This window comes from Schistocerca piceifrons, chromosome 1, assembly GCF_021461385.2.
Source record: "Schistocerca piceifrons isolate TAMUIC-IGC-003096 chromosome 1, iqSchPice1.1, whole genome shotgun sequence".
NCBI classification, from domain to species: Eukaryota; Metazoa; Arthropoda; class Insecta; order Orthoptera; family Acrididae; genus Schistocerca; species Schistocerca piceifrons.
In genome coordinates this window covers 1202974781-1203000502 of record NC_060138.1, presented here as the reverse complement: position 1 = coordinate 1203000502, position 25722 = coordinate 1202974781, and the positions used below count along the sequence as shown (strand labels likewise).

General features: G+C 38.9%; 1 protein-coding gene across 1 annotated transcript in view; it reads right to left on the bottom strand.

Annotated features, from left to right (window-relative positions):
* The window catches only part of LOC124802543 (serine/threonine-protein phosphatase 6 regulatory ankyrin repeat subunit A-like), a 407755-nt gene that overhangs the window by 144392 nt on the left and 237641 nt on the right, over positions 1–25722 (bottom strand). Inside the window, exon 11 of the mRNA XM_047263406.1 lies at positions 14845–14946. Coding sequence (XP_047119362.1) covers positions 14845–14946 — 102 coding nt within the window. The remainder of the gene's footprint in view (positions 1–14844; positions 14947–25722) is intronic.

The window sequence follows — 25722 nt, the reverse complement described above, 5'->3', positions numbered from 1 at the left end:
AGCGAGAAGAAAGGATATGCTGAAGGGCAAGTTCCCATCTCCGGAGTTCTGACAGGTTGGTGTTAGTGGGAAGTATCCAGATAACCCGGACAGTGTAACACTGTGCCAAGATGTGCTGGCCGTGCACCAAGGCATGTTTAGCCACAGGGTGATCCTCATTACCAACAAACACTGTCTGCCTGTGTCCATTCATGCGAATGGACAGTTTGTTGCTGGTCATTCCCACATAGAACGCTTCACAGTGTAGGCAGGTCAGTTGGTAAATCACGTGGGTGCTTTCACACGTGGCTCTGCCTTTGATCGTGTACACCTTCCGGGTTACAGGACTGGAATAGGTGGTGGTGGGAGGGTGCATGGGACAGGTTTTACACCGGGGGCGGTTACAGGGGTAGGAGCCAGAGGGTAGGGAAGGTGGTTTGGGGATTTCATAGGGATGAACTAAGAGGTTGCGAAGGTTAGGTGGACGGCGGAAAGACACTCTTGGTGGAGTGGGGAGGATTTCATGAAGGATGGATCTCATTTCGGGGCAGGATTTGAGGAAGTCGTATCCCTGCTGGAGAGCCACATTCAGAATCTGATCCAGTCCCGGAAAGTATCCTGTCACAAGTGGGGCACTTTTGGGGTTCTTCTGTGGAAGGTTCCGGGTTTGAGGAGATGAGGATGTGGCTCTGGTTATTTGCTTCTGTACCAGGTCGGGAGGGTAGTTACGGGATGCAAAAGCTGTTTTCAGGTTGTTGGTGTAATGGTTCAAGGATTCCGGACTGGAGCAGATTCGTTTGCCACGAAGACCTAGGCTGTAGGGAAGGGACCGTTTGATGTGGAATGGGTGGCAGCTGTCATAATGGAGGTACTGTTGCTTGTTGGTGGGTTTAATGTGGACGGACGTGTGAAGCTGGCCATTGGACAGGTGGAGGTCAACGTCAAGGAAAGTGGCATGGGATTTGGAGTAGGACCAGGTGAATCTGATGGAACCAAAGGAGTTAAGGTTGGAGAGGAAATTCTGGAGTTCTTCTTCACTGTGAGTCCAGATCACGAAAATGTCATCAATAAATCTGTACCAAACTTCGGGTTGGCAGGCCTGGGTAACCAGGAAGGCTTCCTCTAAGCGACCCATGAATAGGTTGGCATACGAGGGGGCCATCCTGGTACCCATGGCTGTTCCCTTTAATTGTTGGTATGTCTGGCCTTCAAAAGTGAAGAAGTTGTGGGTCAGGATGAAGCTGGCTAAGGTAATGAGGAAAGAGGTTTTAGGTAGGGCGGCAGGTGATCGGCGTGAAAGGAAGTGCTCCATCGCAGCGAGGCCCTGGACATGCGGAATATTTGTGTATAAGGAAGTGGCATCAATGGTTACAAGGATGGTTTCCGGGGGTAACAGACTGGGTAGGGATTCCAGGTGTTTGAGAAAGTGGTTGGTGTCTTTGATGAAGGATGGGAGACTGCATGTAATGGGTTGAAGGTGTTGGTCTACGTAGGCAGAGATGCGTTCGGTGGGGGCTTGGTAACCAGCTACAATGGGACGGCCGGGATGATTGGGTTTGTGAATTTTGGGAAGAAGGTAGAAGGTAGGGGTGCGGGGTGTTGGTGGGGTCAGGAGGTTGATGGAGTCGGGTGAAAGGTTTTGTAGGGGGCCTAAGGTTCTGAGGATTCCTTGAAGCTCCGCCTGGACATCAGGAATGGGATTGCCTTGGCAAACTTTGTAAGTAGTGTTGTCTGAAAGCTGACGCAGTCCCTCAGCCACATACTCCCGACGATCAAGTACCACAGTTGTGGAACCCTTGTCCGCCGGAAGAATGACGATGGATCGGTCAGCCTTCAGATCACGGATAGCCTGGGCTTCAGCAGTGGTGATGTTGGGAGTAGGATTAAGGTTTTTTAAGAAGGATTGAGAAGCAAGGCTGGAAGTCAGAAATTCCTGGAAGGTTAGGAGAGGGTGATTTTGAGGAAGAGGAGGTGGGTCCCGCTGTGACGGAGGACGGAACTGTTCCAGGCATGGTTCAATTTGGATAGTGTCTTGGGGAGTTGGATCATTAGGAGTAGGATTAGGATCATTTTTCTTCGTGGCAAAGTGATATTTCCAGCAGAGAGTACGGGTGTAGGACAGTAAATCTTTGACGAGGGCTGTTTGGTTAAATCTGGGAGTGGGGCTGAAGGTGAGGCCTTTGGATAGGACAGAGGTTTCGGATTAAGAGAGAGGTTTGGAGGAAAGGTTAACTACTGAATTGGGGTGTTGTGGTTCCAGATTGCGTTGATTGGAATTTTGAGGTTTTGGAGGGAGTGGAGCTGGAAGTGGGAGATTGAGTAGATGGGAGAGACTGGGTTTGTGTGCAATGAGAGGAGGTTGAGGTTTGCTGGAAAGGTTGTGAAGGGTGAGTGAGTTGCCTTTCCGGAGGTGGGAAACCAGGAGATTGGATAGTTTTTTAAGGTGGAGGGTGGCATGCTGTTCTAATTTGCGGTTGGCCTGTAGGAGGATGCTCTGAACAACAGGTGTGGATGTGGGAGAGGAAAGATTGAGGATTTTTATAAAGGATAGGAGTTGATGGGCGTGTTGATTGGCTGAGTGGATGTGTAGGTGAAGGATTAGGTGGGTGAGGGCAATGGATTGTTTGGTTTGGAACTGGTATAGGGACTGATGGAAAGAAGGGTTGCAGCCAGAGATGGGAACTTTAAGTGTGAGGCCTTTGGGGGTGATGCCAAATGTCAGACAAGCCTGAGAAAATAAAATATGGGAGTGTAATCTGGCTAGGGCGAAGGCATATTTGCGGAGGGAATGTAAATAAAACTTAATGGGGTCGTTGTGAAGGTGTTGTGAGGGTAAAATTAGAAAGCAAATGGAGATCTGGTGTGAAAAAAGGCGAAAAAGGGTTGGTTAGGGCTGGGCTATGTTGATCCTGTGGTGAACTTGTGTAGGTAGATAATGATGTGCATAAAGGTTAGGTGGTTGTGTTGCCGCCAAAACACGTTAAAGGGTGGAGAAATTCGGGAAAATTTCGAAAAAACTACGTGAGGATGTATTAAAAGGAGTGGTTTGGTGGTGACAGATTATGGAAATGAAGCTAACAATTGTTTGATGAAGAAATAATGACGTTAAAACCTGTGGGAAGCGGCTAAAAATGATCGGTGATATGAGAAAAACGGAAATGGAAATAAAGCAAAAGTTATTAAAACTGCCGAAAGGGTTGTTTAATAGATGGATATGTGTGTGTGTGCGAGTGTATACCTGTCCTTTTTTCCCCCTAAGGTAAGTCTTTCCGCTCCCGGGATTGGAATGACTCCTTACCCACGTGATTTACCAACTGACCTGCCTACACTGTGAAGCGTTCTATGTGGGAATGACCAGCAACAAACTGTCCATTCGCATGAATGGACACAGGCAGACAGTGTTTGTTGGTAATGAGGATCACCCTGTGGCTAAACATGCCTTGGTGCACGGCCAGCACATCTTGGCACAGTGTTACACTGTCCGGGTTATCTGGATACTTCCCACTAACACCAACCTGTCAGAACTCCGGAGATGGGAACTTGCCCTTCAGCATATCCTTTCTTCTCGCTATCCGCCAGGCCTCAATCTCCGCTAATTTCTAATTTCAATTTGCCGCCGCTCATACCTCACCTGTCTTTCAACTTCATCTTTGCCTCTGTACATCCGCCCCGACTGACATCTCTGCCCAAACTCTTTGCCTTTACAAATGTCTGCGTGTGTCTGTGTATGTGTGGATGGATATGTGTGTGTGTGCGAGTGTATACCTGTCCTTTTTTCCCCCTAAGGTAGGTCTTTCCGCTCCCGGGATTGGAATGACTCCTTACCCTCTCCCTTAAAACCCATATCCTTTTGTCTTTCCTTCTCCTTCCCTCTTTCCTGACGAGGCAACCATTGGTTGCGAAAGCTAGAATTTTGTGTGTATGTTTGTGTTTGTTAGTGTGTCTATCGACCTGCCAGCGCTTTTGTTTGGTAAGTTTCATCATCTTTCTTTTTAGATATATTTTTCCCACGTGGAATGTTTCCCTCTATTATATATATATATATATATATATATATATATATATATATATATATATATATATATATATATATATATATATAAACGCAGCTTGCACACACATTTGCAGTCTCAGAGAGCAGTGTGGTCTTAGCTCTCTGAGACTGCAGATATGTGTGGAAGTTGCATTTATGTGTGTGTGTGTGTGTGTGTGTGTGTGTGTGTGTGTGTGTGTGTGTGTGTGTGTGTGTGCGAGCGTGCGTGTGTGTCTACTGCTGACAAAGGCCTTAATGGCCGAAAGATTTAATTGTGTGAATCTTTTTATTGTGCCTATCGTGACTCAGCATCTCCGCTATATGGTGAGTAGCAACTTTCCTTCTCTGGTATTGTTACATTCCATCCTGGATTTTCCATTGTTTGATTAACAATAATATCCATCACATAATAAACATTAAATTCTTTTACATAAAACCAATATAATTTCCTTCTTATCTTTGAATGTTGCAGCCAGTAGCCTTGCACCAATGTGCTTTCTGATAAATAAATAAAGAACAAAAGTAACTATTACACACTAAACTTTACGACAAATATTCTATTATCTAATGATTCAATAAGATGTCATGCTGTCATTGCTCAATGTGTTTCGTGTAGAGGAAATGATGATCTGATGCTTAACAGAAAATACTGATGATTTAAATTTACTATGTCTTTTAAATATAGAGTTGATATTTACAACATTTGTCTATTTAATGATGTGCTTCTATATGAAATGTCAATCGCTAAGATTGACTAAAGCCTTCAGATTTTAGCATTCAGGTCTTTGTTACAAAACTTGTGAATTTAATTTTAACAGTAAATCCTAAACTATTATAGATATGATCAATATCCAAGTTTTATTGGGATCACCATGAAAATTCATGAAGTATAGTAGATTAAAATTACCATGACTTTATTCCCTGAATTACTACAGAATTAAATAGTTTTCACAAATGTTTTCCTTTATGACCGATCTTAGGTCCACCATATTTAACACTGCTACATCTCTCTGGCCACAAACGTCTTTTACAGGATTTTCCTATGACATAGGTTCTTGTCTGTCTCACAAGCACATTACAGTGCTTGTGCCTCACTCAGCATAACAGATGCCTGTGAATGATGGTCCTGGATAACACAATTCCTCAAGGCTAACTCTTTCGGCCATATATTTAAATGAGTGTGAAATGCTTGTTAACTCACAACCCATGGACTGGGTGTTGTGTTGTCCTCATCATCACATTATCACATAAAAGTGTCCCAAGTTATGGCACACAATTTTGCTGCTTTTCATTCTGCAGTGCTGCATCATTTCTTCTACTTTTTTGTGCATCTTTCCAAGTTATCTTATTCTGTAAAATTATCCTTTCTGCATTAATTAATATGCATATAAATGCTAAGAAATGCTAAAAAGTTTTAAGTGTAATTTACCATTGTAATGGAGAACTCCCTTACCTGTATTCCAGATGGGTGTAAATCTATTTCTTATGTTTTTGAAATAGGCATTGTATTATTTGAAAGTAGTGACATTTAATGTGTTTTGTATTTCTGTTCTGTATGCTTCAATAGAAGTTGTATGTAGGTATTTTGACCGTTTAGGAAAATTTATGTTGTTTCTGAATATGGGATTTGCATCATTGATTCAATACATGGTTGCATAAAATGAGGTCAATGAAACACTGTGTTTGTGGTCTGCCTGAGGTCAAAGGAGTGTTCATGTTCGATTACTCATTGTATTTAGGAAATAAATATGATTTATTAATGAATTTTAGTCATACAAGGGAAACATTACACTTAATTTGAAAGATTGTGGGTATGTTCAGAATCATTAAATGGAAGGTTGGAGGTCAAGTTAGTTGGTTTGTTACTGCCATTTTGTACACTTGCAACCAACACATGTAATATCATTATGGAAAGAAAAAACAGAAGCATTACTAAGAATATGATTGTAAGTTGAAAACTTCAAGCTGGAACTTAATGTACTTTGACAATTTGATCTGTTACTTCAGTAACACTTTGAAATGTAGGTTGATTAGAAGAAAAAGGGTGTTTATCAGACTAGGAAAGTAATGAAATTACGAGAGCTGTGTGTTATAGGAATTCTTCATAAGTGGAGTAATGTTGAAAGTGCTTTGGATGAAAAGTTGAAGGTTCTGACTATGTAGTAAATGGTTACGGGAATATAACTTATACTATTATCAGGATGTTTTTCATAATGAGGAACTGATGATATTATTTATGTTAGGTGAGTGATAAGTATATATTGTGCTAAAGAATTATGTCTGATTAAATTAGTCATGATGATGATTGTGTTATTGACAGTGACAATGTCAGTGTCAGGTTCTTGGTTCCAAGCAGTGGTGATACATATCTATTTATGTCATGTGGCATGTATTTACAGCAAGGAGAGAAAGAAATTTATGATGTTCTGACTGAGTCCTGATGATTTTAATGTATATATGGGTTAGAAGCAATAATTATGGATTTGTAAAATGGTATTGGGATAATGAAGATTAATGGCAACTGTTAACTAAGAGAGTACTTGTTGGAATAATACCGTTACTGATTATAAACAAGCCTTGACTTCTCATAAATACTATGTGTAATTTAAAAGCAGAAAAGGTATGGGAAAGTATTTCCTAATGTATTTCATATTTCTTCTGCAACCAAACACAAAGCTTAATTTTTGTAACTTTTTTTCTGTACTGGTATCTCATTATGAATGATAATTTTTGATGAAATGTAAAATGTGGTTAGCATGTTTTTTACATTTTGTGTCTTGCATGATTAATCTGTTGTTGCTATACATTGTAAGTGATAACATGACCATTTTGAAGTATGTTTGGATGGTGTAAGTCTCTTTAGATGAAGTAAATATGAAGACAGTTGTAGGTTTATATATTACTATAAGCGATTTTTTTGCCATTTGCATAATAAGTCTGGGTTACTATATTGTTGTGTAATTTAATATGCATTTCCATTTCCTTTTCATTTATCTGGGAATCTACCAATTTAAAAATTATTTATGCAGAGCTAAATGTAATTTTTTTTCCTTGTGAAATTTTCATTGGTATTTCTGTTTATGTGTCTGAGAAGCAGTCAGTTTAAGATTCTTTATGCAGGTATCAATGTAATTTTCTTCTTGTCCAATTATCATTTGTATTTATGTTGTATGTACCTGGGAAGTTGCTATGTTTGAAGTTGTGTATGTAATTTAGGAGATTTCTTGTGTGAGTGACTATATCTGTGTGTATTGTATTTTTTATTAGTCCTGTTGTCTACATAGCAGCTTATGCGTAAGACATTGGACAAGTCAAGTTATAAATATACAGGCTGAAAGGTTACAATAATACACTTTACACGTAAGTACTTATATAACACATTTCATAAATTTAAATATTCTTCAATGGAGTAAAAGCAGTGATGCTGTAAATATGACTTTAGAGATTTTCCAAATTTATTGACCTCAGTGATAGCTTTTATGTTTTCAGGAAGTTTGTTATAAAGCTTAACTCCCAAGCCTAATAGATAACATCTTCTCAAATGTGGACACACATGAAGTTGCAGTTACAAATTTGAATGTAGGATTATCAGATCATAATGCACTAACCTTTAATCTCACTGCAACTCCCAGGGAGGAGAAAAATAAAAAGGAGTACAAACAATTTTTCTCTACTGAAAATTGTAATCAGTTCAAAAATAATTTAAAAAATGCAATTTGGTCAGAGGTCCTGGCGCAAACAAACACAAATGATGCTTACAATATACTTGCTTCCACTTTTATGACGTACTTTGAAATGTGTTTCCCAAAAAAGCTTTTGAGTTATGGATCATCTGGATCCAAAGGGACCTGGATTACACCCAGAATTAAAAAGTCAAGTGAAACCATGAAATTACTAAGCTTAAAGTTAAAAACATGTCATGATCAGCAGTTTGATGAGTATGTGAGGACATACAAAAAGACTTACCGCAAAGTAATAGCAAAAGCAAAATTATTAAGTAATGATAGATTAATAAGGCAGGCTAGTAACAAGTCCAGAATGATGTGGAAAATGGTAAAAAAAGAAACTGGGGGTCAAACTAAAGAACAGGTAATCAATCTTAAAAATAATGAAAATATTCCCATAGAAAAAGATGCCATGGAAAACTATGTAAACAATTATTTTGTAAATATTCCCCTTACTTTAAGTGGTAAATTTAAGCAACAACCAACAGTGACAACTCCAATGGTAAATACCAGCATGATGGCAATCCCAACAGATGAGCATGAAGTTCTAAAAGTCATTAAATGCTTGAAATCCAAAATGTCCTCTGGGTTGGATGATGTACCTGTATCAATAATTAAGAAAATTGCTCCACGTGTTGTCAAACCTATAGTGCACATAGCAAACTTGTCCCTTAGCGAAGGGATATTTCCGGACAAACTTAAAATCTCTAAAGTGATACCTCTATACAAAAATGGTGACAGACATAAAATAGAAAAATTCCGACCTATATCTCTCCTCCCAGCCTTCTCCAAAATACTTGAGGAATTAATAAAAATCAGGGTTACAAAATATCTAGAAAAACATAAACTAATAAATAACAGTCAACATGGCTTTCGAGCAGGGCACAGTACAGAAACAGCCATATTGGACTACAGAACAGAAATAGTAAGAAATTTGGAGTCAAATAAACAGGTTGTTGGAATTAATCTAGATTTATCCAAAGCCTTCGATACTGTGAACCATGTAATATTACTAGAGAAACTTGAAGCAATAGGCATCAGGGGTACTGTTAAAAAATGGCTTGAATCTTATCTGCAAAACAGGTCACAAGTTGTTGAGCTGAGGTCATCCAACAATCTTCACAATTTTAAACTCTTATCTGAACCAAAACAAATTGAAATAGGTGTTACACAGGGCAGCATTCTGGGCCCATTGTTATTTCTAATTTATATCAATGACATACAGGCTTCAGACAGCTCAGCCAAAATTCTACTATTTGCAGATGACATGAGTATCATAATTAGTGATATAAAAGAATCATTGTGTACTACAGCAGAGAAAATGCTCTCATACATACAGTCATGGTTTTATTCAAATAAGCTGACATTAAATACAAAGAAAACAAACTTTATACAGTATGGAAGCAAGTGTCAAGGGGAAAATATGTGCCTTGTGCTGGATAGCAAACAAATAGAAAAAGTGTGCACCACAAAGTTTCTGGGAATGCGAATTGACCAAGATTTAAACTGGAATGAACACACTGTATATCTTACTCAGAAACTTAGCTCAGCATGTTTTGCCTTAAGAATAATATCCAAGGTATGCAGCAAAGAATGTATTAGAGCAGTGTATTTCAGTTATTTCCAATCAGTTGCAAGCTATGGCATAAGTTTTTGGGAAAAAACCACGTCAAGACTAAATGACATTTGTATTATGACACACAGCCCACCACAAACTCACTGTAAACCCTTATTCAGACAACTAAAGATACTTACAATACCATCAATATATATTTTTAAATGCCTGGAAATGATCAGTAAAAATAACTGCGATCTCCAAACCAACTCAAGCTACCATGATCACAATACAAGGCATTATAAAGACTTCCACATTCCCTATGTAGCAAAAACTAGAAGTCAGAAACATGTTAGCCACTTAGGAATAAAGCTTTTAAATGCTCTTCCATCTCAAATTAAAGAATTGAAAGGCAAAAATAATTTCAAGCATGAAGTAAAAAAATACTTGACGGAAAAATGCTACTACAGTGTAAATGAATACCTGTCTCAGACTGTGGATTGAAACTTGTACTTATTTTTTTAAAAATTCAGACTAATTTAATGATGTTTTCAACTTTGTAATTATGATACTTGGGAAAAATCTGTTAAATATCTGTAATACGTTTTGTGTATATCCATAATATGTTTTGTGTATATCCGTAATACGTTTTGTGTATAAGGATAGTTTGTGATCTAAAATTGTTTATCATGAGCACATACTTTTGTTTTTTGGGTAATAAGTTCTTGTACACTACTTATGTACTATGTGTATGTAATTTGTTTGCTGTTTGTATATGTTTGTCAATTTATTATGTGTATGTGTTGTTATGTGTTACGTGTAATCAAATGACAAATCCTATATCACATGTGTGATCTATTGGATGCTAAATAAATAAATAAATGTGAAAAGTACCTTTTTGGCACAGTGCTGTGCTGATTTGAGTCATATGTAAGTTTCTGTTTTGTCTGGTAAAGTGATCATATATATCAGTTTTTTTGCAGTCTCCAGTCCTTGCTTATTACATTTAATTTAAAGAACAAAAGGGTTTCCATAATGTATACACATGGTAATGGAGGAATACCAGATTTCTTAAACAGGGGTTTACAAGAGTCTCTAGGCTTGCACCCAAACAAGATTCTAATGGCCCTTTTTTGTAGTTTAAAAGTGCTATTAGCTGTTTTAGAGTTTCCCCAGAAAGTGACCCCATATCTAAGACGAGAATGAAAGTATGTATGATATGCATTCAATACTGTTTTCTCACTACAGCATGATTTTAATGAACAAAGAAGGTAACATGTTTTTCTCAGTTCTGCACTGAGATATTCAATATGCTTATTCCATCTGATGTTACTCTGCAGCCAAAGTCCTAAGAATTTGGTTTCAGTATTGTTACCAACTGGTTCGTCATTGATAGAGACTGATGGGATAAACATGTTCCTCAGAATGAGATTTTCACCCTGCAGCGGAGTGTGCGCTGATATGAAACTTTCCTGGCAGATTAAAACTGTGTGCCCGACCCAAACTCGAACTTGGGACCTTTGCCTTTGGCGGACAAGTGCTCCACCATCTGAGCTACCGAAGCATGACTCACACCCGGTCCTCACAGCTTTACTTCTGCCAGTATCTCGTCTCCTACCTTCCAAACTTTACAGAAGCTCTCCTGTGAACCTTGCAGAACTAGCACTCCTGAAAGAAAGGATACTGCGGAGACATGGCTTAGCCACAGCCTGGGGGATGTTTCCAGAATGAGATTTTCACTCTGCAGCAGAGTGTGCGCTGATATGAAACTTTCCTGGCAGATTAAAACTCCCAGGCTGTGGCTAAGTCATGTCTCCACAGTATCCTTCCTTGCAGGAGTGCTAATTCTGCAAGGTTCGCAGGAGAGCTTCTGTAAAGTTTGGAAGGTAGGAGACGAGGTACTGGCAGAAGTAAAGCTGTGAGTACTGGGCGTGAGTCATGCTTTGGTAGCTCAGATGGTAGAGCACTTGCCTGCGAAAAGCAAAGGTCCCGAGTTCAAGTCTCGGTCGGGCACACAGTTTTAATCTGTCAGGAAAGTTTCAAACATGTCCTTGTTAGGAACAATGTGGAATTTTAGAGCAATGGTTTTCTTACTGTTTATTACAAGCTGATTACTCTGTGCCCAGCTGCTAAGTTGTTTTGTGACCATGTTTACTGTCTGCTGTAACTGTTCATCGTCGTCTCCTTTTAGTAGAATCGTGGTGTCATTTGCAAATATGATTGTTTTGTGTGCATCAACATTTAAGCTTAGATCATTTATGTACAGAAGAAACAGAAGGGGTCCCATTACTGATCCTTGGGGTATACCACATTTAATTTGTTTATAGTCAGATAAGTGATTAGATACAGTTTTTAGTTCAATATTTGTGTGCTTGATGCACACTGCCTGCTTACGATTAGTCCAGAAGGAAATGACCCACTTGTTGGACAGACCTCGAATACCATATCTTTAAAGCTTTGATAGCAGAATTTTATGGTCCACCATGTCAAAAGCTTTTGACAAGTCAATAAATACTCCTATTGTTTCCTGTTTTTTGTCCATCAGGTTTAGGATGGAATTGATGCACTTATAGGCAGCAGTTGTCGTTGACCTCTTATTTCTGAATCCATGTTGTTCATTACATAGAATGCTGTTTTTATTTATAAATTTCATAAGTTTCTCATACATAACTTTTTCCAGTACTTTAGAGACGCAGGAGGAAATTGTGATGGGTCTGTAGTTATTTACATTGTCTTTATCCCCTTTTTTATATACAGGAATAACTTTTGATGTTTTCAACACATCAGGGAATCTGCCTGCCTGAAGTGAGCAGTCACATACCGTATTTACTCGAATCTAAGCCGCACTTTTTTTCCGGTTTTTGTAATCCAAAAAACTGCCTGCGGCTTAGAATCGAGTGCAAAGCAAGCGGGAGTTCTGAAAAATGTTGGTGGGTCCCGCCACAACTAACTTCTGCCGTCGAATATATGTAGCGCCACACAGGCATGCTTTGTAGGCACAAAGATAAATACTGGCACCAAAATCTCTGCGTCAGTAAATAAATTAAAAAAAAAGTGGAAGACGAGCCTTTTTCCTCCGCCCAGATTTTCGACCACTGCAGTTTGGTACATTATCCAACGAAGTAAATACAAATTCTGTATTGTTGATCTTCGAATGTAGCAGCATTTCAATGTACTACGAAAATCCGACTGGCAAGACTGTTCTGGATGTTTTTCAATATGGCCAACTCTACGTTCTGAATTTTTTCCTACCTGTGAGAAGAGATGGTTGCTAATAGGAGCTTTTATGAATTGTGAATCATAAGTAGTATTCTCTTCGCCATAAGATGAATACGAATATAAACATTTTGCCATGTATTGTTTCGTGTTTGCTACTATCTCATTTAAATCCTGCCTGCCTAATAAACTACGAAACTAGAGTGAGACAACAGCAAACGCGGAAGAATATACATATCATGTCATGTTTATATTCGTATTATTCTTATGCCTGATAGTGATACAGTCAGAAATGAAGCAAGGCAACTGACTAGATTTTTAAATCTAAGATGACTCTAATTTCTGTGCAGAATGTAATGAACTAAAGAGGCACCTGCAAAGATTTTCAAACGGAGAAAAATTTTCGCTAAAATTTCGTTCAGAACATCATCTATCATACGCAGTCTATTATGTGGTTCTTGTTGATCATTATCAAAGAAAGCAGTAGTGTAAGTAACAACAAATGTTTCGCTAATGAGACGATTCCTCTCTATTTTTTATTTGTAAGCGGCGGTAGCGCGCACAAAAGCAAACCACGTCGCGAGCGGCGACAGGCCGTAAACACGCACTATCAGAATGCGACAAACAATGCATGACAGTACAGTAATGCATTTTCAGCTTTGAGTGACGTAAACACCTATAACAAAGAGAACGGCACTTATCAGATCAAAGAAAAATAAGCAATCAATTCAAACCAGACGAAGCACGTGAAAAAGGAAGGATATCCGTATAAATATGGACGGAGCACGTGATGCGTAGCAATGGCTACCTGGTAAACCGTAACTGCTAAGCTTACGACTCGAACCAAGCTACTGCAGCTGTATCGTCATTCATTCGAAATAAATTGTGTCTCATATTACAATTAGACGAACTTTGTTTCGATTTGGAGGTGCGACCTAAAACTTTTCTCTCCCCTTGAATTTCGAGTCTCAAATTTCAGGTGCGGCTTAGATTCGGGAAAATTTTTATTCCTTGATTTCGAGTCTCATTTTTCAGGTGCGGCTTAGATTCGAGTGCGGCTTAGATTCGAGTAAATACGGTAAGTGTGTGAGTACATCAATTAGGTTTGATGCGTTCTTCTTTAACATTGTTGCAGGTATACCATCAATACTTGCCGATTTGGAATTTTTAAGTCCTTTTATTGCTTTAGCTACTTCACCTAGTGAAACAGAACTGATGTACATTGATTCTCTACATGCACTTATTTTATATTCATTTGCCTGGGTGCTCTTAAAGTTTGATTGCAACATATTATCAGCAACACCTGTAAAAAAACTTCCCTATTGGTAGGTGAAGCAGAACTGCAAGTTTGGAAGGTGCCTGGATGTATCCCATTTTTGGCAATGGAGAGCAGCACCAGAACATGGATGAGGTCAGTTAACTGGGAGACATCTAGAAATTAAAAGATGACTGGATTATCAAAAGGCAAAATGACAGTCAACGATGGATGGTCAGGTGGCAAGAGTCAAGTGATGTGGAGGGATGCTCATAGTGTAATTAAAAGAGACACAAATGGTGACAGTGCATGTAATAATTTCATTACATCACTTTGCTTGACTGATTTAAAAAAAAAAAAAAAAAAAAAAAAAAAAAAAAAAAAAAAAAAAAAAAAAAAAAAAAAAAAAAAGAGGTATTTTGTTTTGGAAGATGGAGATTAGAAAGCAAATCAACGGGAGGGATTTTGTATTGCAACAAAACGTGAATACATTATGAGTGCATCAACCATAAAAATTAAGTGTGAAGATCCTGATAAATAGCAAATTCTGTCAATATGTACTAATTTAACAACACTTTGTGGTCATATTTTCCATGCTCCAACATTTTTCATTAAATGTGAGCATTTTTGTTAAGTATGTTATTCATGTTAGTGGTAACAATTGTGTTAGACCCTACCTTGAGATCATAAAGGGAATATTAACAAGAAAGGTCATTTTTCTATTCTTCATTATTATCAGATGTTGAGAAAGAAACATTAATCAACTTTGGACTTGCGGAACTACATGTTTGCCTAGGGTATAGTAGCTCAGTAGAGTTTTATTACAACCAAATGCCAAGTATTCCATTACAGCCACATGGGTACATCTGAGGACATCAATCCTGACATTGGTATTTTGTAAGCCAACAGCAGACACACCATATGTGGTATTGTACATGCCCCCCAGAACTCTTTGCCAGTTTTCTGCTATGCTCTGTACCAAATCATCGAATTGACAGAGGAATCTTTATCACTATATATAATTCTGTATATAGAGTCTCAAAGGACCCTTAACTTATGGACATCAATGTAGTTACATTACCTTCTTATCCATAGGCCTTTTAGACAACATGTGGAGTAACGATACTCCACAGTCATCTACACTATATGGATCAGCACCAACATCCAGTAGCATGTTGAAGGCCTACAAAATAAAGCAGTACAAACAAATAACATGTAGGTAAATTGTTTGTTTACATTAGTGAATTTAAAAAGGAAGGAAGTTTTTGATTTAACTGGCTACAAAATATTTGGCTTTAGTAGCTAATCATTTCTGTATTCTGAATGTTTTGCACAACAAGATAGATCCCTACTTACCATAAAGAAGACGCATTAAGTTGCAGACAGACACAAATAAAAGACAGTTACAAAAAGCTTTTGGCCACAGCCTCAATCAGTAAAAGAGAAACACATTCCATTCATACACACATGAGCACCAACTCCGACAACTTAAAATAGCAAGAGCATTTTCTATGTTTCTTTGGTATAATTGGAGGCAATTTTAAATTTGGCCTAATCTCTTAGGGACTGTAAAATATATTGTAGAACTCGCACAATGGATCCCACAAGAAAAATAAATCAAAAATCATTAAAAAACTGATCTACGTTAAGGGAAGTAGGGGGATGTTTACAAGAAATCTCTTAGGGACTGTAAAATATATTGTAGAACTCGCACAATGGATCCCACAAGAAAAATAAATCAAAAATCATTAAAAAAAACTGATCTACGTTAAGGGAAGTGGGGGGATGTTTGCAACACAAACACAGCTGATGGGCCATAATGTAGTTCTGTATTTCAATGTGAGCTTTCAAGGGGGGATGTAATGGATTTTGGCCCAAAAACTGATTTTTCAAAAATATTATTTTCTTGATCTACACAGTTTAATCTATGTTGTGTGTGAATTTTATTGTTGTAGCAGCTTTAGAAATGCACTTAAATTGTTAAACTGATTAACTCTGCACTGGAAGTCACTCCCACCTATTCCAATATTTGAGAAACTGCTTGCTTCAGCTGAATTTTTGTCACTGTGGAGGCTATTTTCTTTTGATATCTTTGACTGATATCTATATCTCTGGCTGGCATGTATATCTTTGTCTGAGCACTTTCTTACATGTGGTTTATTTATGTTTTGACAATACTAACACATATTAGTAGGTGGAGGGTTGAATTTGCAAACCTTTACGTGGAAGTCAAGATTTATGCATAATGGGTGGTGGACAAACTGTGTTTAGGAAATGGAGGTTTCATGGAAATTGGTTTACCAACAAAAAAGAGGAAGCAGCTCGAAATGAAGAACATAAGCTCTCAGCTTCAGCATCAAAACTTGGGATAGGAGAATTGTACAGGTGCGTAAATGATGTTGATATGAATTCCATTGGATTCAGACTTATTGATTTAGAGCTTCTCTGCCAGGCTATAAAGTTTTCCTGTTCATGTGTTAGCTGTAAAAATATGGAATGCATGATTGCTGTTGAAGAAAGAAGAGTGCGAATAGTTTGTGATTTTAAATTAATTTGTAATTCATGCGGCTATGAATTTTCATTTTCCTCCTCCAAAAAAACTGACACTGGTACCTTTGAAAGCAATTTTAGGTTAGCATATGCTCTGAGATGCCTTGGACAGGGCAGGGAAGGAGGTAATTTATTGTGTGGTTTACTGAACATGCCTCCACCTTGTTTGAAAAATACACTCCTGGAAATTGAAATAAGAACACCGTGAATTCATTGTCCCAGGAAGGGGAACCTTTATTGACACATTCCTGGGGTCAGATACATCACATGATCACACTGACAGAACCACAGGCACATAGACACAGGCAACAGAGCATGCACAATGTCGGCACTAGTACAGTGTATATCCACCTTTCGCAGCAATGCAGGCTGCTATTCTCCCATGGAGACGATCGTAGAGATGCTGGATGTAGTCCTGTGGAACGGCTTGCCATGCCATTTCCACCTGGCGCCTCAGTTGGACCAGCGTTCGTGCTGGACATGCAGACTGCGTGAGACGACGCTTCATCCAGTCCCAAACATGCTCAATGGGGGACAGATCCGGAGATCTTGCTGGCCAGGGTAGTTGACTTACACCTTCTAGAGCACGTTGGGTGGCACAGGATACATGCGGACGTGCATTGTCCTGTTGGAACAGCAAGTTCCCTTGCCAGTCTAGGAATGGTAGAACGATGGGTTCGATGACGGTTTGGATGTACCGTGCACTATTCAGTGTCCCCTCGACGATCACCAGTGGTGTACGGCCAGTGTAGGAGATCGCTCCCCACACCATGATGCTGGGTGTTGGCCCTGTGTGCCTCGGTCGTATGCAGTCCTGATTGTGGCGCTCACCTGCACGGCGCCAAACACGCATACGACCATCATTGGCAGCAAGGCCGAAGCGACTCTCATCGCTGAAGACGACATGTCTCCATTCGTCCCTCCATTCACGCCTGTCGCGTCACCACTGGAGACGGGCTGCACGATGTTGGGGCGTGAGCGGAAGACGGCCTAACGGTATGCGGGACCGTAGCCCAGCTTCATGGAGACGGTTGCGAATGGTCCTCGCCGATACCCCAGGAGCAACAGTGTCCCTAATTTGCTGGGAAGTGGCGGTGCGGTCCCCTAGGCACTGCGTAGGATCCTACGGTCTTGGCGTGCATCCGTGCGTCGCTGCAGTCCGGTCCCAGGTCGACGGGCACGTGCACCTTCCGCCGACCACTGGCGACAACATCGATGTACTGTGGAGACCTCACGCCCCACATGTTGAGCAATTCGGCGGTACGTCCACCCGGCCTCCCGCATGCCCACTATACGCCGTCGCTCAAAGTCCGTCAACTGCACATACGGTTCACGTCCACGCAGTCGCGGCATGCTACCAGTGTTAAAGACTGCGATGGAGCTCCGTATGCCACGGCAAACTGGCTGAGACTGACGGCAGCGGTGCACAAATGCTGCGCAGCTAGCGCCATTCGACGGCCAACACCGCGGTTCCTGGTGTGTCCGCTGTGCCGTGCGTGTGATCAGTGCTTCTACAGCCCTCTCGCAGTCTCCGGAGCAAGTATGGTGGGTCTGACACACCGGTGTCAATGTGTTCTTTTTTCCATTTCCAGGAGTGTAAATAAAGAAATGTCTGATGCTGTATGCGATAGTGCCAAAGTTTCTATGAAGAAAGCAGTGGAGGAATTTGTGGAAATAAACCAAAAAGAAATATATCCTGGGGTGGATATTCATGACAATGAATCTCCTACAAATGTTACTGACCTGTGTGTGTCTGTAATGAGACTTCGATGAAGTATGGAGTTGCCTCTGTTATTGGTATTGACGCAGGTAAAGCTTTAGAAGTAGAAATTGTCTAAATACTGCCACCAGTGTGCAACAAGGAAAATGTCCAACAATGAAGACAGTGGGAAACTGTGGCAAAAAATTATAGTGGCTCAAGTGGGGGCATGGAGCCTGCTGCAGTTGTGAGGATGTTCTCCAGATCTGAGGACCAGTATGGTGTTAGATATACTAAATACCTTCGTGAAGGGGACTTCTCTTCTTTGAAAGCTGTGATAGATAAAAACCCATGCAATACAACAATAGAAATGGAAAGTGTTGGCCACATCCAAATGAGGCTTGGTGGTGAGCTTCGTCACTTGCTGAAAGAGAAAAAAGGTGAAGTACTTGAGGATGGAAAACCACTAGGAGGAAAAGGAAGGCTTACTCTGAAAGAAAGTGATTATCTTCAGTTATTTTATGGGAGAGTGATCAGGAAGAACACACATAATTTAGAGGCAATGAGGTATGCTGTGAGGTCAATTTTTTCCCACAAACTATCCATTGACCAAACACCTATCTGTGTCCGAAAGATGAAACATATTCACATAAACACTCATTACCAGAACCTGTTATGAATGCAATGAAGCCCACATTCAGATTTTTGCAAACCCCGATTTATTGAGGAAGTGTCTTCATGGAAAGACACAAAACGCAAATGAAAGCCTCAATAATTTAATTTGGATTAGATCCTCAAAAAGGACATTCTGTGAACTTGAAGTACTCAAAATAAGTGTCTATGATGCAGTTTTATGTTACAATAATGGAAATACTGGCAAAATTGAAATGTTGAAGAGAGTTGGTGTAGATCCTGGTGTGTTTACAACAAAAGCATAACACACCATCGATGTGAGCAGGGTCAAGAAAGCTAATAGATCAGTGTCTTACCTGCAAATACAGATGCATCTACATCTACAACTATATGGTTACTCTGCAATTCATACTTAAGTGCCTGGCGGAGAGTTCATCAAACCATTTTCATACTACTTCACTACCATTCCACTCTCAAATGGTGCATGGGAAAAAGGAACACCTAAATCTTTCTGTTCAAATTCTGATTTCTCTTATTTTATTATGATGATCATGTCTCCTTATGTAGGTCAATTCCAACAAAATATTTTCACATTCAGAAGAGAAAGTTGGTGATTGAAATTTCATAAATAGATCTCACCAAAAAGAAAACCGCCTTTGTTTCAGTGACTGCCACCCCAACTCGCGTATCATATCAGTAACACTCTCACCCCTATTTCACAATAACATGAAACGGGCTGCCCTTCAATGCACTTTTTTGATGACCTCTGTCAATCCTACTGGGTAAGGATCCTACACAGTGCAGCAATATTCCAGAAGAGGATGGACAAGTGTAATGTAGGCTGCCTCTTTATTGGATTTGTCGCATCTTCTAAGTGTTCTGCCAACAAAGCACAGTCTTTGTTTCACCTTCCCCACAATATTATCTATGTGGTCTTTCCAATTTAAGTTTCTCTTAATTGTAATTCCTAGGTATTTAGTCAAATTAACAGCCCTTAGATTTGTGCGATTTATCGTATACCCAAAATTTATTAGATTCTTTTTGGTACCCATGTGGATGACCTCACAATTTTCTTTGTTTAGTGTCAATTGCCACTTTTTGCACCATACATAAATTATCTCTAGATCATTTTGTAATTGGAATAGATCGTCTGATGATTTTACTAGACAGTAAATTACAGCATCATCTGCAAACAGTCTAATTGGGTGCTCAGATTATCACCTAGATCATTTATATAGACCAGGGACAGCAGAGGGTCTATGACACTATCTTGTGGAACACCAGATATCACTTCTGTTCTACTCGAAGATTTACCATCTATCACTACAAACTGTGACCTCTCTGAGAGGAAATCATGGATCCAGTCACACAGCTGAGATGATACTCCATATGCACACAATTCGATTAATGGTCGCTTGTGAGAAATGGTATCAAAAAGGCTTCTGGTAATCTAGGAATATGGAATCGATCTGAGATCCCTGGTTGACAGCACTCATTACTTCATGGGAATAAAGAGCTAGCTGTGGTGCATAAGAATGATATTTTCTGAATTTGTGTTGGTTATGTATTAATAAGTCATTTTCTTCATGGTAATTCATATGCTCCAAAATCCTACTGCAAATTTAGGTCAGTGATATGGGTCTGTAATTCAATGGGTTACTCCTATTTTATTTCTTCAATATTGGTGTGACCTGTGCTACTTTCCAGTCTTTAGGAACGAATCTTTCATCAAGTGAGCAGTTGTATATGATTGCTAATTAAGGTGCTATTGTGTCTGCCTATGCTGAATGGTACATGTTTGGTATACCATCTGGACCGGAAGAATTGCCAATCTTTAAGTAATTTGAGTTGTTTTGCAACACCCAAGATATCTACTTTTATGTCACTCATGCTAACAGCTGTTCTGGTTTTGAATTTTGGAATATTTACTTCATCCTCTTTCATGAATGAATTACAGAAAACTGTATTTAGTAACTCTGCTTTAGTGGCACCATGATCGGTAACATTTCCACCACTATCGCGCAGTGACGGTATTGACTGTTTTTTGCCACTGGTGTACTTTACATATGACCAGAAATCTCTTTGTGTTTTCTACCATATTTTGAGACAATGTTCCATTGTGGAAACTATTAAAAGCACCTCACATTGATGTCCGCACTAAATTTCGAGCTTAGGTGAAACTTAGCCAGTCTTGGGGATTTTGCGTTCTTCTGAATTTGGCAAGCTTTTTTCGTTGCTTCTGCAACAGTGTTCTGATGTGTTTTATGTACCATGGTGGATCAGTCCTGTCTCTTTTTAACTTATGCGGTATGAATCTACCTATTGCTGTCAATAATTTATCTTTGAATTTGAGCCATATCTGGTCTACACTTCCATAATTAGCTTGGAAGGAATGTAGACTCTCTCTTAGGAAGGCATCAAGAGAATTTTTATCTGCTGTTTTAAATAGATACATTTTTCATTTATTTTTAGTGGTTTTGTTGATATGGTTTTGAGCCGCACTACAATGACCTTGTGTTCACTAATCCCCGTACCCGTGATGACACTCTCTATTAGATCAGGATTATTTGTGGCTATGAGGTCAAGTGTGTTTTCACAAGCATTTACAATTTGTGTGGGCTCTTGATCTAATTGTTCAAAGTAATTATCACAGAAAGCATTTAGTACAATTTTGGAAGATGTTTTCTGTCTACCACCGGCTTTGAACATGTATTTTTGCCAACAAATCGAGCGTAGATTGAAGTCTCCACTGATTATAGCTGTATGAGTGGGGTACTTATTTGTAATGAGACTCAAGTTTTTTTTAACTGTTCAGCTATTTTATCATCTGAGTTGGGGGGTCGGTGAAGGAGCCAATTATTATTTTGGTATGACTGTTGAGTATACCTCTACCCACAGTAATTCACAGGAACTATCTATTTCAACTTCATTACAAGATAAACTACCTGGAGGATGAGGAGGATCAGTATGGAGGATTTTAAAATTGAGGTAAACTTATCACATGTAGAAGTATGAGAAGAAAATCTTTGAACCTCATTTTCTCTGTTTCACATTTTTTACATTATTAGAAGCCTTTTCTCAAAAAGTATATAAACTATGCTATGAAATTTTCAGGAACTGTTTGCAATGTGCTGCTATTTCCCTCGAATTATACGAGATACTGCAATTACATTCTGATGTTCAGATGATTGTATGTAAAAAAAAAAAAAAGTTAATTTTGGATGTGCCAAATTAAAAACTCTGTTAATGATACAATTTGTACCATAATTTAATAACTGTAGTTCAGTTGTCTTATAACCTTCTCAGGACACTATAGCTAAATTTTCAGATTAATTGCATGATTATAATTTGAGTTATAGCTTTTTATTTAAAAAAAAGACATTAAAAATCAAATTTCTGGCAAAATATTAATCCTGAATATTTTATTATATTTTCCATTTAAACACAGCTCTTTTGCTTTACACATGCAAAATTTTAGATTTTCACATTAATAAATATGGCTGTAATGATTTTTTAAAATAAATGTTTACATTTTTTGTTATATTCACCCTTAAAACGCTTTCTATAAAAATAGCACAAGCAATAGGGATTCCTACAAATTTAAAAATAAAGTAAATGCATGTCTTATCAGCTATTGCTAAAAGTTGTAATGTGTAATTAGCATCAACAATAAATTCCTGAGAGTAGAACTTGGAAGGTTTCCTATCTATCACAAGCAGTCAAGTTACCTGTTAGGCCACTGAGTATGCCTTCAGACATGAATCAGACAGATTGTCACTGATCTATCCACCTCAAATTTATCACCACAACTACCACAGGTTCTGCCTCGTGACATGTGGGAATAGTGCCATCAACTTAAGTTAATGGAGACCATTCAGATACAATGCAATGTGTAATGTAATGAATATGTGGTGACAATCAAAAATTTGCCAGAGAGGGACTCGAACCCAGATATAGTGAGGAGCTGGAATACTTACTATTTGCTATCAAAAAAGATCATCCTGCTAGATATACCTCATTTTTTGAGCTCAGAATATTCTCTAAGATTCTAAAACATAAGGATACCAATGATACAGGAGAGTAGTTTTATGGATCACTTCAGCTATGCTTTTTGCAGATGGTTGTGGCTCTTGTTTTCTTACAAATATTGGACTAAGGTTTTTGTTGAACAGATCTACAGTACATTATGGTTATGAAAGGGGCTAACTCAGTTGATAATTTTGGACATAGTATGTAAGACTTTCTTGTTTTCAATAAATTTTCGAATTTTAGAACAATAATTCTTACAGTATTAGGGTAGCCACAAATCTCTTCTTGTAGCAAAATGGGACAGTATAAAACATAGAGAATGATGCCATACATTTTGAAAATTATTATATTATCACACAATCATTTCGTATGCAAAACTTTCAATTGCATTATCATACACTTACTCTATTTACGAAGACTAATTAACTTATGATGAAATTAAGTGTATAATATTCAATTATGGTCCATTTATAGAAAGTCTGTACTATAAAGCCAAAGTATGTTAAACGAAATGTAAAAACACAGAGACATTCTTTTTAAGAACAGTATACAAAACAGCTATAGTAATAATGACAGAAGTCAATGTAAAGATACCGAAATCATATTAGCATCAAAAGTCATTATGTAATTATGAAATAATTAATCATCATCATTTAAGACTGATTATGCCTTTCAGCGTTCAGTCTGGAGCATAGCCCCCTTATAAAATTCCTCCATGATCCCCTATTCAGTGCTAACATCGGTGCCTCTTCTGATGTTATACCTATTCCTTCAAAATCATTCTTAACCGAATCCAGGTACCTTCTCCGTGGTCTGCCCTGACTCCTCCTACCCTCTACTTCTGAACCCATGAGTCTCTTGGGTGTCCTTGCTTCTCCCATGCATGTAACATGACCCCACCATCTAAGCCTGTTCGCCCTGACTGCTACATCTATAGACTTCATTCCCAGTTTTTCTTTGATTTCCTCATTGTGGACACCCTCCTGCCATTGTTCCCATCTACTAGTACCTGCAATCATCCTAGCTACTTTCATATCTGTAACCTCAACCTTGTTGATAAGGTTACCTGAATCCACCCAGCTTTCGCTCCCATACAACAAAGTTGGTCAAAAGATTGAACGGTGCACAGATAACTTAGTCTTGGTACTGACTTCCTTCTTGCAGAAGAGAGTAGATTGTAGCTGAGTGCTCACTGCATTAGCTTTGCTACACCTCGCTTCCAGTTCTTTCACTATGTTGCCATCCTATGAGAATATGCATCCTAAGTACTTGAAACTGTCCACCTGTTCTAACTTTGTTCCTCCTATTTGGCATTCAATCCGTTTATATTTCTTTCCCACTGACATTACTTTCGTTTTGGAGATGTTAATCTTCATACCATAGTTCTTACATTTCTGATCTAGCTCTGAAATATTACTTTGCAAACTTTCAATCGAATCTGCCATCACAACTAAGTCATCCGCATATGCAAGATTACTTATTTTGTGTTCACATATCTTGATCTCACCCAGTCAGTCTATTGTTTTCAACATATGATCCATAAATAATACGAACAATAGTGGAGACAGGTTGCAGCCTTGTCTTACCCCTGAAACTACTCTGAACCATTAACTCAATTTACTGTCAACTCTAACTGCTGCCTGACTATCCATGTAAAGACCTTTAATTGCTTGCAAAAGTTTGCCTCCTATTCCATAATCTCGTAGAACAGACAATAACTTCCTCCTAGGAACCCAGTCACATGCCTTTTCTAGATCTATAAAGCATAGATACAATTCCCTGTTCCACTCATAACACTTCTCCATTATTTGCCGTAAGCTAAAGATCTGGTCCTGACAACCTCTAAGAGGCCTAAACCCACACTGATTTTCATCCAATTTGTCCTCAACTAATACTCGCACTTTTCTTTTAACAATACCTGAGAAGATTTTACTCACAAGAGATTAAAGAGATACCTCTGTAGTTGTTACAATCTTTTCTGTTTCCATGTTTAAAGATTGGTGTGATTACTGCTTTTGTCCAGTCTGATGGAACCTGTCCCGACTCCCAGGCCATTTCAGTTATCCTGTGTAGCCATTTAAGACCTGACATTCCACTGTATTTGATGAGTTCCAACTTAATTTCATCCACCCCAGCTGCTTTATTGCACTGCAATCTATTGACCATTTTCTCCACTTCCTCAAATGTGATCCTATTTCCATCATCATTCCTATCCCATTCTACCTCAAAATCTGAAACACTGCTGATCGTATTTTCACCTACATTGAGCAACTCTTCAAAATATTCCCTCCATCTGCCCAAGGCATCCACAGGATTCACCAGCAGTTTTCCTGACCTGTCCAAAATACTTGTCATTTCCTTCTTACCTCCCTTTCTAAGACTGCTAATTACACTCCAAAATGGTTTTCCTGCAGCTTGACCCATAGTCTCCAACCTGTTCCCAAAGTCTTCCCAAGATTTCTTCTTGGATGCTGCAATTATCTGTTTGGCTTTGTTTCTTTCTTCAACATAACTTTCTCTGTCTACCTGAATTCTAGTATGTAGCCATTTTTGATATGCCTTCTTTTTCCTTTTACAGGCTGCCTTGACTGTGTCATTCCACCAAGCTGTTTGCTTCATCCTACTTTTACACACTACTGTTCCAAGACATTCTTTAGCCACTTCTAGTACTGTGTCCCTGTACCTTGTCCATTCCTTTTCCAATGACTGTAATTGACTACATTCAACTAACTGGTACCTTTCTGAGATTGCTGTTATGTACTTGTGCCTGATTTCCTTATCCTGAAGTTTCTCCACTCTTATCCTCCTACATATGGACCTGACCACCTGCACTTTCAGCCTCACAATCCCAATTTCACTGCAGATTAAATAATGATCAGTGTCATGAAAAAATCCCCTGAAAACACGTGTATCCCTCACAGCCTTCCTGAATTCCTGATCTGTTATTATATAGTCAATGACAGATCTGGTTCCCCTGCCTTCCCAAGTATACCGGTGAACGTTCTTATGTTTAAAAAAGGAGTTTGTGATTACTAAGCCCATACTGGC